This window comes from Symphalangus syndactylus, chromosome 7 (assembly GCF_028878055.3).
Source record: "Symphalangus syndactylus isolate Jambi chromosome 7, NHGRI_mSymSyn1-v2.1_pri, whole genome shotgun sequence".
In the NCBI taxonomy this organism is placed as follows: domain Eukaryota; kingdom Metazoa; phylum Chordata; class Mammalia; order Primates; family Hylobatidae; genus Symphalangus; species Symphalangus syndactylus.
The window spans coordinates 6803211-6818591 of record NC_072429.2 but is presented as its reverse complement, the minus strand read 5'-3'; the positions used below and the strand labels follow the sequence as shown (position 1 = coordinate 6818591).

Below are 15381 nucleotides of genomic sequence, written 5' to 3'. Positions count from 1 at the left end.
TTCATCTGTATACTTTACCATATCCTTATAACGAACCAGTGAATGTGTTTGCCCGCGTTCTGTGAGCCGTTCTAACAAATTAGTCCAACTCCAGGAGGGAGTGTTGGGAACCCAGCTTTATAACCGGTCATCAGAAGTGTGGGTGATGACCTTAATTGTGTCTGAAGAAGAGAGGGGCAGTATTGTGGGACTGAGCCCATAATCTCAGTGGGATCTAACTCCGGGTAGATACTGTCAGGATTGAATTGAGCTATAGGACACTCAGGTGGTATATGCTGGAGAATTGCTTGGTGTGTGGGGAAAAACCTTCACACATCTGGTCACAAGCGTTTGTGTTAAGTGTGAGCGTAGAGGAAAAATGGTTTTTCTTTTACAGTTGCTTCTCAGGCACCCCTGTTCTTTTCCTCTTAGATGTTCATTTTGAAGGTTGAGTAGAGATGGCTTTTCTTTTGCTTACTGGGGTGTGGGTGGGGGGTTGTGGCGTATCTGCTGGCTAGGGGCTGTTAGGATAGATGGGTTTCGGCTCTGGTTTTTATTATTTTGTAACTACCAATCCTTTTCCCAGGGGCAACACTCAAATGTTTGATCGTCCCTAATGTTCACTGAACATGTTTGATTCCTAACTGAAAAATAGACCAGAGACTCTCCCCCTTTCTTAGGTTTCTCTTTTCAACAACTATTTCTTTTCACCTCTCTCCTAACCAGAGGAGGTTCAAATATATTTAAGTGCTTTAAATGTAACTTATTCTACCTGGTCTTTATGGGTATCTTCATTCCAGTTGGTTTTCTTAACTTTTATTTCTTTTCACTTTACTTCATATTCTGCTAAGTCTCTTATAACCCCTCACTGTGATTCCTATCCCCGGCTCCCCCTAACCCCCAGCATTTCTGAAAGTGTGAAGTAGACTGGATTCCTGAAGGTTTTTTTTTCTCCCTCTAGATTCTGGCAGACATTCAAAGTTTATGGTATACGTGTAGGCCGCTCTTTAAATGTTCCTGGATAGTTTTTTCATGGTTTGTAATTCTGCTTTGCACCACCAACTTTCCCAGGATGGCCGTAGGTTTTGTATGTTTAAGCTGTTTCATAAACAAATCTGAAAGCATATCTTTCTAATAAATACAAGGAATGTTTTGTATTTCTTTAAGTGAAATAATTAAGATCATGAAAAAGTGCTCTTGAGATCTGAAACAGGTAGAGATTTTTGTTTGATTGTGCCAGGATTAGTAGCAATGTCTGGCATTTAATTGGTAAGATGTTAACTAGTTAGGTGCTATATGCCTGCTGAATCTGACTCTGGGCTAGCTATTTAAAAAATAATTCTTTTGTAATTCTCCTTGAAAGTTTTCAGGTGTTTTTGGAATACTTGTATTATTTTAGGTAGTAATCTTCAGTGACATACTATACTTTTTAAAGAGCAAGAACTACTTGTTGATTTCAGAGCCTTGGGAAAGATCCTAAACTGCGTGTATTCCTATATCCTTTCCTTTACCTAGTCTTCAGTGCTGTACTTTGTCAGACTCCCAGAAAAATGGATTGGGTTTTTCAGTGGGCATATGTCCAGTTTGCTGTGTTTCTTTTATTCTAGCCTTTTTTTTTTTTTTTTTTTAACTTCCTAATTCTCAATCTCAGAGATTTGGAAAATAGAGAAGCACTGAAGAGATCTTCAGTGCCTTGGGGCTTAGAATGATGAGTACCTTAAATTTTAAGTCAGCCAGCCTCACAATACGAAAAACCAAGAAAGGGAATGGTTGGCTTCCTAGGTGGAAATCAAGACTGTTGTGATAGAATGACCACAGGTACAGGGCATGGTTTTCAGATTTCTTAGTCCAGTAACACTTCCTGAAGTGTGATCAAACTGAACATTGATTCACACTAAGCTTACATGAGATTGATAAATCAGACTTCTGAACTTGCATCAATAATTCAAATGATTAATAGGACTAAAATACTAATCTCAGGTGGTCAGAGCAATTTCTTACCATTGTTAAATTCTATTTGGGAAAGCTAATGAAGATCAGATAGTTACTTTGTAAGTGGAATCTGGTCAGAATAGTGGCATTTAGGTGATCTTAAGGGATGCTGTCATCAAGCTCTGGTAGCATAGAACAGAGCATTTTATATTTTCTAGGTTATTACTGATATATGCATGTCATTCAGAAAGAGCACTTTCCTTACCACGTTGTCCTCTAGACAGAATGAACACTTCTTTATGTTTGTTCTTTTGTATCGAATATTTTGTATCAGTCTAAAAACAGCAGTTATTATATTTCTATATTGAAGAAACTAACATATAAGACCAGTTTGTTTTATCTCACCATTTATATTCTTAAGGAGCTTTTTAGGATTACTGACTTCCTTCTGTGCTTTGACTAAACAGTCAAAACCCATTTCTATGTTTGAAAAGTAGGCCGGGTATGGTGGCTCATGCCTCTAATCTTAACACTTTGGGAGGCTGAGGCAGGCGGATCGCGTGAGCCCAGGAGTTTGAGACCAGCTTGGGCAACATGGCGAAAACCAGTCTCTACAAAAAAATACAAAGATTAGCCTGGTGTGGTGGCGCATGCCTGTAGTCCCAACTACATGGGAGGATGACTTTTGAGCCTAGGAGGTGAAGGCTGCAGCGAGCAGAGATTGCACCATCACGCTCCAGCCTGGGTGACAAAGTGAGACCCTGTCTCGGAAAAAAAAAAAAAAGTAGTTCTATTTCCTGTCAGCAGGGAGGCAGCATAGCGTAATTAAAGTAGCTTTAACTTTTAATCACTCATTCAAAGCCTGACTCTGCTATTTCCCAGCCTTGTAACACTGGGCAAATTGCTTAAACCATTTTGAGTTTCTGCTTTCTGATAAAATGGAGATAATTGCAACTCTGCAGGAAGAACTAGAAAAAACTAAATCTAGAGAGATAGGAGGAAAACCAAGAAAACTGATATCCTGGAAGCCAAGCAGTGTGTTTCTAGGAGGGGGTGATCATCTATATCAAATGCTGATCATAAGCAAAAAGAGGTCAGAGAAGTGACCATTGGAAATAAGAATATAAGATCACTGGGTTTCTTCTTTTAAAAAAAATTTAAAAAAGTATTTTTTGAGACAGGGTTGTGCTTTGTTACCCAGAGTGGAGTGCAGTGGCATGATCATGGCTCACTGCAGCTTTGAACTCCTGGACTCAAGTGTTCCTCCCTCCGCTGCATCTCAAAGCCGTTGGGGTTATAGGCGTGAGCCATTGTGCCTGGCTACTGGGTTTCTTCTTGATAGTTTTTGGTGAAAGGTAGAAAACACTTACTAACTTGAATGGGTTTAACTGGGAGGAGGAGAATAGAAGACAGAGAACATACACAATTCCTGAGGATTGTTTTTGCTATAGAGAGAATGAGAGAAGGGAAGTAGCTGGAACGAGAAATGAAGTTAAGACTTTTTTTTAATAGAGGAAAGAATAGCACGTATATGCGTGCTGAAGGTAAAGATCCAGGAGGGAGGCATAATGTGATGAGAGGAAGGAAGGGATTGCCAGAGTAATGTCCTTGAATAGGCAGAATGAGGGGGTGGATCGAATTGCACAAATGGCTTACGTGCTAAGGGCAGGGATAGATGGGCATAGGTGGGAGTTCCTAGAAAGGGCCCTTCTGGCGTTCTGTTTCATTGTGAAAGTCAGGTCATCAGCTGAGAGGGAGGATGGAGGAGTAGGTGTTAGAGGTTTGAAGACAAGTCATCTAGGAGAAGGGGATAGACTAGGAATTTATAGTATTATTTCTGGGCAGTATACAGAGTCTGAGGAATGATTGCTGACTGGCTCACTTTAAACTTACATGGTCATAGGTTTTTCTCCAGCTATGTTTAGCTGCATGGGTATACAGAGTAGGTAGACAATTGGTCAAACCAGGATTATGATTTATCCAAAAGAATAAAAGTGAGACAAGAACAAGGGCTTTGAGGAAATATGCATGGGAGTGATGTTTTATTTCACCTAAATATTTTAGAATGTATCTATAATGGACAAGAATTTTTAAAAATCACTTAACCATAAGATGTTTTTTGTTTTGTTTTGTTTGTTTTTTTTTGAGACATGATTCACTGTCACCCAGGCTGGAGTGCAGGGGCACAGTCACATCTTACTGCAGCCTCAACCTCCTGGGTTCAAGCGATCCTCCCACCTCAGCCTCCTGAGTTGCTGGGACTACAGGTGTATACCACCATGCTTGGCTAATTTTTAATTTTTTTGGTAAGAGATGGGAGCCCAGGCTGGTGCTAATATCAAACTCCTGGGCCCAAGCCTCACGAAAGTGTTGGGTTGACAGGCATGAGCCACTGTGCCTGAATCAGAATACTTGTTTAATATTAACTAATATTTAGTCTATCTTCAGGTTTCTCTGATTTTCAAAATTAGAAAAACCAGATTTGTTTAAGTTAGAATTAAACAAGGTCTGTACATTGCATTTGATTGCTGTGCCTCTTAAGTCATTTATTCCATATGTTTCATTTTACTCCTCTTTTTCAGACCATTGATTTGTTCAAGAAATTTGGTCTTTTGTCATCTAGAACTTATATATTCTGCATCTGGATGACTGTATTCTTGTATTATTTTTACTTTAAAAAAAATTTTTAATTGTGGTAAAATTCACAACACGATAGTTACTATCATAACCAAGTGTACCATTCTGTAGTATTAAATATATTCACATGGTTGTGTCCTGTGGTGTTATTTTAAACATGTTCCTCTAGATCCCTTACTTTGTGTAAACTAGTATCAGATCTAGAGAGGCTTGATTTGATTCAGGTTCAGTTTTTAACTTTGTTGGTGAGGGGTCAAGGACATAGGTGGTTTATGTGTACTTCTCATAGTGTCTTATTTGGAAGCATGTAATGTCTGGTTGTCCTAATGGTGAGACTGATCGTTGGGTTTAGGTCTTGTAGCCCAAGCGTTCTCAACCCTGGTACTCGTCCATGGCCTGTTAGGAACTGGGCCGCACAGCAGGAGGTGAGTGGCAGGTGAGCAAGCATTACTGCCCAATGTCCACCCCGTCAGATCAGCAGCAGCAATAGATTCTCATAGGAGCCAAACTCTTTTGTGAACTGCGCATGCGAGGGATCTAGGCTGTGCGCTCCTTATGATGCGATCTAACTAATGCATGATGATCTGAGGTGGTACAGTTTCATCCTGAAACCACCGCACCCTCCCCAAATCTGCGGAAAATTGTCTTCCGTGAAACTGGTCTGTGGTGCCAACAAGGTTGGGAACCACTGTTGTTGCCTGATCTATCCAATTAAAAATTTTCCATTGATATTTTTTTTCACACTTGATGGTTTTATTAACCATTGATCGTTGCTTAGATCCATTATTTTCTTAGAGATTGTAAACTGATTATTTTCTAATAATGTAACTCTTTTTGGATTTATTAGCTAGAGTTCTTTTAAAAACAGTCGATCACTTAGTTTCTGCCAGAAATGCAGGATAAATGTTTGATTCTTTTATTTTATTATTTATTTATTTATTTATTTTTTGAGACGGAGTCTTGCTCTCTTGCCCAGGCTGGAGTGCAGTGGCGCGATCTTGGGTCACTGCAACCCCGCCTCCCAGGTTCACGCCATTCTCCTGCCTCAGCCTCCTGAGTAGCTGGGACTACAGGCGCCTGCCACCATGCCCAGCTAATTTTTTTTTTTTTTTTTTTTTTTGTATTTTTAGTAGAGACGGGGTTTCACCATGTTAGCCAGGATGGTCTTGATCTCCTGACCTCATGATCCACCTGCCTTGGCCTCCCAAAGTGCTGGGATTACAGGCGTGAGTCACCGTGCCCGCCTGATTCTTTTATTTTCTAATTTTCAGGTGACTTGAGCTTTTTGATTTTTAGGTAAAATTATGAATTCATGAAGTTCATAATGACTAGTCATTCTTCTGATGTTCAGATTGTCTCATATTTGGTCAGTGGAAGCTTCTTCAAGCTGGCTTCTGTGTCCCCCACAGCTGCTGCACCCTTGTTAGCTTCACAGCTTGTTTGTATCTGTCTTGTCCTGCCCTTGAAATAATCAATTTCTGTGAGAAGCTCCTAGTTTCTTTCAGTGGGAAATGGTAGAGATTGTAATATGGGTGTCCACTTTTAAAAGGTGTGGGTCGGGCATGCTGGCTCACTCCTGTAATCCCAGCACTTTGAGAGGCCAAGGCGGGCAGATCACGAGGTCAGGAGTTTGAGACCAGCCTGGCCAATATGGTGAAACCCCGTCTCTATTAAAAATACAAATATGAGCCCAGCTTGGTGGTGCGCACCTATAGTCCCAGCTACTTGGGAGGTTGAGGCAGAAGAATTGCTTGAGGAGGTTGGAGTGAGCCAAGATCGTGCCACTGCACTCCAGCCTGGGTGACAGAGTCAGACTTCGTCTCAAAAAAAAAAAAAAAGAGGTGTTGTGGCTTTTGTTTATTTGATTTTTTAGAATACTGATTGGTTTCTTTTCTTAACAGGCATGCCCAAAGAAAAATACGAGCCCCCTGACCCTCGGAGGATGTATACAATTATGTCTTCTGAGGAAGCAGCAAATGGAAAGAAATCCCATTGGGCAGAGCTTGAAATCAGTGGTAAGACATGGAAGCATGAATTTATGGCATGGAAATTAAGATACAGTAGTAAACTGAGTTTTCCGATGCCAATACAGGATAGAAGCAATGGTTTTATATTTTACAAATAGAATGTATTTATAAATGATTGTATTTTAGTAACTTAGAAGCAGGAAGGTTCAATGAAAAGAATATAATTTGAGTCAAAGTTCAAAAGCCGTTCATTGCATATTTTCTCAGCATCAGTGTCCTCTTACAAAATGCATAAATGTAAAATAATAACAAGGATGAAATGAAAATAACACATGTGAAATGCTAGTGCCCAGTCACGTATTTGTTCTGGTATTTGATCCTCTGATACAGTAGGATTGAGCTTTTTTGCATTGTCAATGATAGATTTCTAGTGGGGTAGGAGTGGCTGATCTGTATAGGTTTTGGGTAGATTTGTTTCTCCTTATTTTCTTCGTTGGCTTCTGAGTCTGAGTCACTGAGGACAGCCTTATTCAGAAACATAACATCTTAGGAGTTTGAAGCAGATCTCAAATTTCCCTTCCCCTTTTAATGCAGTCTGGACATACTCAAAGAAATATATGAGCCCTCAGATGTGAAGGATATCCTTTCCCCAGCATCTCTGCCAGTGGGCACACAGCCTCTTTTTAAATATTTTGAAGATGGTGAAGGGACATTACTTCTCAGGGCAACCAGTGCTAATGAAGTTTTGTGTTACTGTTGGCCTAATATGCTTCCCCTTACTTTCATTTTGTTCTGATTTTTGCCTTCTAAAATAGTACAGAACAAATTTTGTCTTCTTTGACCTGACCGCCCTTGATTTTTTAAAATTTAATGCAGCAGACGTACTGAGCATATGCTGTGTGTAAAACATTTTACCTGGCACTGGCCCACACGCATGGAAGACATATAAAGTCCCTCTTTTTATGGAGCTTGTGACATTAGGGAGTGACAGGGAGTGCACAAGTATAAATAACTAATAGACAAAACATAACAAATCTAGGTATAAAAGTGCTATATAACAGGAAGCAAAAAGGAAATAAGGATAATAGCATTCCTCCTTCGTCAGCTCAAAATTGCTGGTTAACCTATTGAGTAAACTTAAATGCCTGCCTTTGCAGCCATAGTAGAGGTCGGTACATACATGGGTCTCTCCTGTTTTCCCTCTTCTGATTTCTAGAGTGCTGGACTTTATTAAGCCAAGTTCAGCTGAGTAAGTAGGTGTGGTCATGGAGAGTGGAATTTTTCTTCCTCTCACCTGTCAGATTTGGCTTTCTGTGCCAGGGGAGCCCAAAGAGAAATACGCACTCTCATTTTGTAGTTATTCTCAAAGCACAGGCAGTCACCACTCCTATTTTTCCCTTTCAATTTTTTCAGGATTGGCATTTGACTATATTTACCTCTTCTTTTTTCAGCCCTTATTAGCAGTTTTTGAAATACAACTCCTTTGCTTGTAAGGAAGTTTCCGCTATCTTACAGCATTAGGATATGCAAGAAAGCACTCAGGTCATTGAGATACATCTCTGAGGCTAAGGAGATTGTCCTCCACCCTCTCCTCCTTCCACCACATGCTGTGAACTCCTTGGTGATTGTGAGTCACTGTTCTCTGCTTACCCTGAACTTTGGGAAGAAGTTCTGTATACACATATAGGGAAAAACTCTCAAACCATGTTTTTTCTTTGCTCTCACACCACCACAGTCATCAACACAAAAGAAGACTTCTGTGACCAAAGGTGTGGGTTTCTTTTCCCACGCACCAAGCAGCAGACACCAGTTAGGTGCCCTCCAATTCAATTCCAACACTATCTTCCTGGAGGTAGCATCAGATCCCACCGTTTGTGGACTCAGTCCCCAAGACTGCCCTCTCCCCCTTCTGTCGCCAGTCCCACGTTTGGGCATCTAGAGCTTTGACCAGCTTCAAGTTGGGGTTCCCGCGACCCCCTCTTTGGGTTCAGTTCATTTGCTGGAGTGGTTCACAGAACTCAGAAACATCTACTTACGTTTACCAGTTTATTATAAAGGATATTACAAAGGATACAGATGAAAAAGGTGCACAGGGCAAGGTGTAGGGGAAAAAGTGCAGTGTCCATGCCCTCCCTGGGCACACCACCCTTCAGGAGGAACCTCTTGCATTCAGCTATCTGGAAGCTGTCTGAACCCTGTTCTTTTGGGTTTTTATGGAGGCTTCATTACATAGGCATGGTTGACAGCTGTAGAAATGTGATTATTGGACAAGCAAGGCATGTCTGCTCAGACTTTTCTTGGGCTCTCTGTGTAGCATTCCTTCCTCTAAGGTATGGGGCTTCTGACCCATAGTGAGATTAGAGTCCTGCCTTGGGCAGGGGAAAGAAGGATAGGAGAAGGTCATAGATCCTGTTTCCTGAGGCCTTAAGCACTCCAACACTATAACAGACTATGGGAGTTAGGAACCAGGAACCGTGGATGAAAACATACATATATATGTATATATATACACACACACACACATATAAACACCGTAATACAACATAGGAAGGAAGAGGGGAGACACCTCTAAAGTAACCTTTTATTATTATTATTATTATTATTATTATTATTATTATTTAGAGATGAGGTCTTGCTCTGTTGCCCAGGCTGGAATGCAGTGGCATGATTATACATAGCTCACTGTATCCTTGAATTCCTGGGCTCATGCGATCCTCCCGCCTCACCCTCCTGAGTAACTGGGACTACAGACTCATGCCACCATGCCCGGCTAACATTTTAAAAACTTCCCGTAGAGATAGGGGTCTCCCTTTGTTGCCCAGGCTGGTCTTGAACTCCTGGCTTCAAGCAGTCCTCCCGCCTCAGCCTCTCAAAGTGCTGGGATTACAGGCACGAGCCACCGTGTCCAACCCAAAGTATTTGCCTCTTAACAGTTAATCATCTTTACTGTTTATCCTTATGGAGGATACACTATTGGTTGAATACATTCGTAGAATGGAATCTCGTAATTCATATTAATGAATTATTATAAGGCCAAAGCCCAGGTCAAAAATTAGAACTTTTTCACTTTCCCCAGAACTGTCTCCATATGCCCCAGCCAGTCACAGCCCCCACCCTGCTCCCAAAATTAACCATTATCCTGACTTCTATAGTAGTTACTTTCTTATAGCTTTAACACCAAATTTTGTATACAGGGAAGATTTTTGGGGGTGACAAAACTACACCATATTTTAATTGTGGTGGTTATACAACTATGCGTTTATAAAGGAATCATAAGACAGTAAGAGTGAATTTTACCATATGTAGATTATACTTTGACATTTTTAAAAATAGAAAAATTTTTTTTAAAGATTCAAGAGAGAGTGACAAGCAACATACAGAGAAATAGACCTCTGAAGAAAATCAATGCACGTGATCAGAACAAATACTAAAAATGATAATTCAAGGCAACTTTCCTGAATTAAAAAAAAATTCAGACTACCCACTGAAAGAACACACAGTATACCTGAGAATATCAATGTAGAAAAACCAACACCAGGATATATTCTGATAAAATTACTGAGTTTAAGGAAAAAGCATATGTTTTGGGCATCTGGACAAAAAGAGCAAGTGACTAATAAGAAAATTAGAGTGTCATTAGACCTGCAGCAAGGCTTTATGCCATACCAAAAAAATTTTTTTAGAGTAACATATTTAAGATACTTTAAGCTTGTGTGAGCCGGCCGGGTGTGGTGGCTTACGCCTGTAATCCCAGCACTTTGGGAGGCCGAGGCGGGCTGATCACGAAGTCAGGAGATCGAGACCATCCTAGCTGACACGGTGAAACCCCGTCTCTACTAAAAATAGAAAAAATTAGCTGAGCGTGGCGGCGGGTGCCTGTAGTCCCAGCTACTCGGGAGGCTGAGGCAGGAGAATGGCGTGAACCTGAGGCAGGAGAATGGCGTGAACCTGGGAGGCGGAGCTTGCAGTGAGCCGAGATCGTGCCACTGCACTCCAGCCTGGGCGACAGAGCAAGACTCCATCTCAAAAAAAAAAAAAAAAGATTGTGTGAGCCAAGGATCTAGAATTCAGCAAAACTGACTTTCAAATATAAAGGGCGCAATCTGTTACCAAAATACAGAAAACATAGGACATGCTGTTGCTGTGGACACTTTTTAAAGAATTATCTAGAGAACAAGCTTCTAGACAGCCAAAGTGATTGACACATGAGCTAGTAGGGGGCAGTTAATATACAGTGACTTGAAAAACTAAGTCCAAAATAGGAGTTTATGCAGGTTAAATGGGAAAGCTGATAGTATGTAGTGGGTACATACTCTGACAATGTAGACTGACCACAGCTGTGTAGAGGGGCGCAGGGCGGATAAATGATATGCACACAAAGTTTTATCTGCTCTCGCTAATCATATTGGTGGGATGAAGCAAATAAATAATTATTCTATCATCCCATATCCCTGAGAACCAGGACTCTTAGTATTAAAGAAGATGCAGATATAAAAGAGGGTAACTAAAAGCCCTGTTATCCTGAATTTCAATTAAAAGTTCAGTATGTCTTCATAAGATATTTTAGCTTGTATATTTGATAATTTTGTCATACATCATATAAAACTTAAATATATTCATACCTTGTATTTATAAATGCGTATGGCTACATATATATGTCCTAGATCTGTCCATTGAAAACCTAGAAACAGTGACTGACTCTAGTTAGAAATATCCCTAGCACCAGCTAATTTTTATTTTTCATAGAAACGAGGTCTTATCATGTTGCCCAGGCTGGTCTTGAGCTCCTGGCCTCAAGCAGTTCTCCCGTGTTAGCCTCCCAAAGTGCTGGGATTACAGACATAAGCCAACTCAGCCCAGATTGGCTTCTTTAACTTATTTATTTCATTTTTATAGATTTAGGAGGTGTAAGTACAGTTTTCTTTTTTATATTTTAACAATCTGTTTATTATTTATTTATCCCTCCATAGAACCACCACTCACACCAAGGAGATTATTTGGAGTGGGTCACCACCTGGGGCCTGGACTCTGAAATCTAAGGCTTCCTCCTCCCTCACTTTATGGCTTAGGTGGCGGCATGGTTCAGGCAAAACTGGTGTCTCCTTTTGGATACTGCAGAAGCGGGACCTAAGCATACCCATAAAGGTGGCCACACCCATCAGGGTTGATTGGCAGGCTGGGAAACAATATTCTCCCAATGAAGGCACTTTTACCTCTATAGGGGGATGGGAATTGGTTGGTTGGAAGTGTTGTTTTTGGGACAGGGAAGAGTTATTTCCATGGAAAACTTACTTGCAGGTTACAGAGAGAAATGAGGGGAGTTTGCCTACACTGGGCCATCTGTGGGGCCCGTGGGGGCTGCTGTATATCTTTGCTACTGAAAAGGAAAGGTTGACATAGGCATTAAAGCCAAAGAGGCCCTTAGCAATTAGGCCCAGTACCCCTGCGACGATTTTGGAGTGGTTTCCTCTCTCACCGTTGTCGATAGTGGAGGTGATTAGGTAGAGGATCACTGCCAGGGGCGTTTGGAAGAAATGACTCCAGGGCCAATTGATGAATGGTATTTTGGTGTGCAGATCACACATGTAGCTGACAAAATAGCAGCAGGGATCATTTCAGCCACCAACAGGGAGGAATACGCTGGTGTGGAGGCACTTGAAGTAGATCAGGATCACCAGGCACAATGTAATCTTAGCAAACCTGGAGGATTCCCTTTTGGGTGCACAAGAAGTTTGCCTCAGTAGCAGGGGTCCGAGAGGCACTCGGAATCCACCATGGCATGGGCCGGAGTCCCTGGGGATGCAGAAGATGTGCTCACTTGTTCATGGGGTGGAGAACACTGCACACTCAGCCATCTGGCCTCAGTAGCAGGGGTCCGAGAGGCACTCTGAATCCACCATGTCATGGGCTGGAGTCCCTGGGGACGCAGAAGATGTGCTCATTTGTTCATGGGGTCGAGGACACTGCACACCCAGCCATCTGGCTAGGAAGGGGGCCCCTGGGGCAGAGGGAGTCACAAGTACAGTTTTCTTACCGGATATATTGTGTAGTGGTAAAGTCTGGCCTTTTAGTGTACTCATTGCCCTAATAGTGAACATTGTACCCAAAAGGTAACTTTTTCACCTTTTTCGCCCTCCCGTGTTTTGGAGTCTTCAGTGTCTGTTTTTCCACTCTGTATATGCATGTGTACCCATTGTTTAGCTCCCACTTGTAAGTGAGAACGTCGGTATTTGACTGTTTCTGAGTTGTTTTGCTTGGGATAACGGCCTCCAGTTCTGTCCAGGTTGCTGCACAAGATATGCTTTCATTCTTTTTTATAGCTGAGTAGTATTCCTTGGTGTATATATACACTACATTTTCTTTATCCAATCATCCATTGTTGGACACTTAGGTTGAGGCCATATCTTTGCTATTGTGAATAGTGCTACAATACACGACTGCAGGTTATCTTTTTGATGTGATGATTTCTTTCCCTTTGGGGATACCCAGTAGTGGGATTGCTGGATAGAATGGTAGTTGTATTTGTAGTTCTGTGAGAAATCTCCATACTGTTTTCCATGCAGGTTGTACTAATTTACATTCCCACCAACAGTGTTTAAGCGTTCCTTTTTCTTCACATCCTTGCCAACATCTGTTGTTTTTGACTTTTTAGTAGTAGCCTTTCTGAGTGGTGTAAGATGGTATTTCACTGTGGTTTTAATTTGCATTTCTCTGATGATTATTAATGTTGAGCATTTTTTTCGTATTTGTTGGCAATTTGTATGTCTTTTGAAAAATATCATGTCATGTTCTTTGCCCATTTATTAGAGTTTTGTTTTTTGTTTTGTTTTGTTTTGTTTTGTTTTTTGACAGAGTCTTGCTCTGTCGCCCAGGCTGGAGTGCAGTGGCACCATCTCGGCTCACTGCAAGTTCTGCCTCCCACATTCACGCCGTTCTCCTGCCTCAGCCTCCCGAGTAGCTGGGACTACAGGCGCCCGCCACCACGCCTGGCTAATTTTTTGTATTTTTTTTAGTAGAGACGGGGTTTCACTGTGTTACCCAGGATGGTCTCGATCTCCTGACCTCGTGATCCACCTGCCTTGGCCTCCCAAAGTGCTGGGATTGCAGGTGTGAGCCACCGCACCCAGCCTAGGGTTGTTTTTTTCATGTTGAGGTGAGTTCCTTGTAGATTCTGTATATTAACCCTTTGTCACATGCTTAGTTGCCAATATTTTCTCTCATTCTGTAGATTGTTATCATTATTATTATTTTTGCTGTGCAGAAACTTCTTAATGTAATTAAGTCCCATTTATCTATTCGTTTTGAGATATCATTGTTCTGTGGCCCAGGCTGGATGGAGTAGTGTAATCTCAAACTCCTGAGCTCTAGTGATCCTCCTGCCTCAGCCTCCTGAGTAGCTGGGACTACAGGTGCACACAACCATGCCTGGCTGTTTTGTTTTGTTTTGTTTTGGAGACAAGATCTCACTTTGTCACCCAGGCTGTAGTGCAGTGATGCCATCTTGGCTCACTGCAGCCTCGACCCCCTGGGTTCAAGCGATCCTCCTGCCTCAGCCCCTCAAGTAGCTGGGACTACAGTGCGTGCCACCATGCCCAGCTAAAGGTGAATTTTTATATTTTAATTTTTTGTAGAGACAGGGGTCTTGTGTTACCCAGCCTGGTCCCTAACTCCTGGCCTCAAGTGATCTTCCTGTCTTAACTTTACAAAACACTGGGATAACAGGCATGAGCCACTGTGCCCAGCCAGCTTCTTTAACTTAGTAATAGACATTTATGTTTTCTCTGTGTCTTTTCATGGCTTGATAGCTCATTCCTTTTTTAGCACTGAGTAATATTCCATTGTCTGGATGTACCACAGTTTACCCACTCACCTACTGAAGGACATCTTGGCTGCCTCCAAGTTTTGGCAATTTTGGTAAAACTACTATAAACATCTGTGTGCAGTTCTTTCTGTGGACATAAACTTTCAGCTCCTTTGGGTAAATACCAAGGAGGCATGATTGCTGGATTATATGGGAACAGTGTGTTTAGTTTTGCCAAAAAGTACCAAACTGTATTCTAAAGTGGCTGTATCATTTTGCCCTCCTACCAGCACATCCTTTTCAGGATTTGGTGGTGTTAGTGTTTTGGATTTTTTGCCATCCTGATAGGTGTGTAGCAGTATCTCGTTTTAATTTGTGGTTCTCTAATGACACATATATTGGCCATCTTTTCATATGCTTTTTTGCCATGGGTGTATCTGCTTTGGTTAGGTGTCTGTTCAAATCTTTTGCCCATTTTTAAATTGGGTTGTTTTCCTATTGTTCAGTTTTCAGAGTTTTTTTTTTTTAAACTTATTTTTTAAATAATGCGGATGTGTCTTTTGCAAAAATATCTCCCAGTCTGTGGGTCGTCTTACTCTTGACAGTGTCTTTCACAGGGCAGAAATGCTGAATTTAAATGGGACTTTGATTGGGATTCTGTTTAGTCTATATATCAAATTAGGAAGAACATCTTGACAGTATTATGTCTTCATATCTGTGAACATGGAATATCTCCATTTATTTAGTTCTTTGATTTCTTCAGAATTTTGTAGTTTTCCTCATACATAGTTTGTAAATATTTTGTTAGATTTATTCCTATTTCTCTTTTTTTTTTTTTTGGTGTAAATGGTGTATTTTTAATTCTGAATTCCATTTGTTCATTGCTGGTATATAAGAAAGTGACTAACTTCAGATCTTTTAAGTATTCACTTATTTGTGATTTAATAAGTTTTAAGGCTGGGTGCAGTGTCTCACACCAGTCCCAGCACTTTGGGAGGCCAGTGTGGGTGGATTATACAGTAGACCAGCCTGGGCAACGTGGTGGAACATCATCTTTTTTTTTTT

At 41.2% G+C, this 15381-nt stretch overlaps 1 protein-coding gene across 6 annotated transcripts in view; it reads left to right on the top strand.

The window, feature by feature from the left end:
- Positions 1–15381, top strand: part of CNOT6 (CCR4-NOT transcription complex subunit 6) — an 81488-nt gene that overhangs the window by 24463 nt on the left and 41644 nt on the right. For all 6 annotated transcript variants that reach the window (XR_010121634.1, XM_055284926.2, XM_055284924.2 and 3 more), the window contains one exon: positions 6450–6563. Coding sequence is in view for 5 of the 6 variants with exons in the window: in XM_055284926.2 (XP_055140901.1) it covers positions 6452–6563 (112 nt within the window). In the remaining variant the exon portion in view is untranslated. The remainder of the gene's footprint in view (positions 1–6449; positions 6564–15381) is intronic.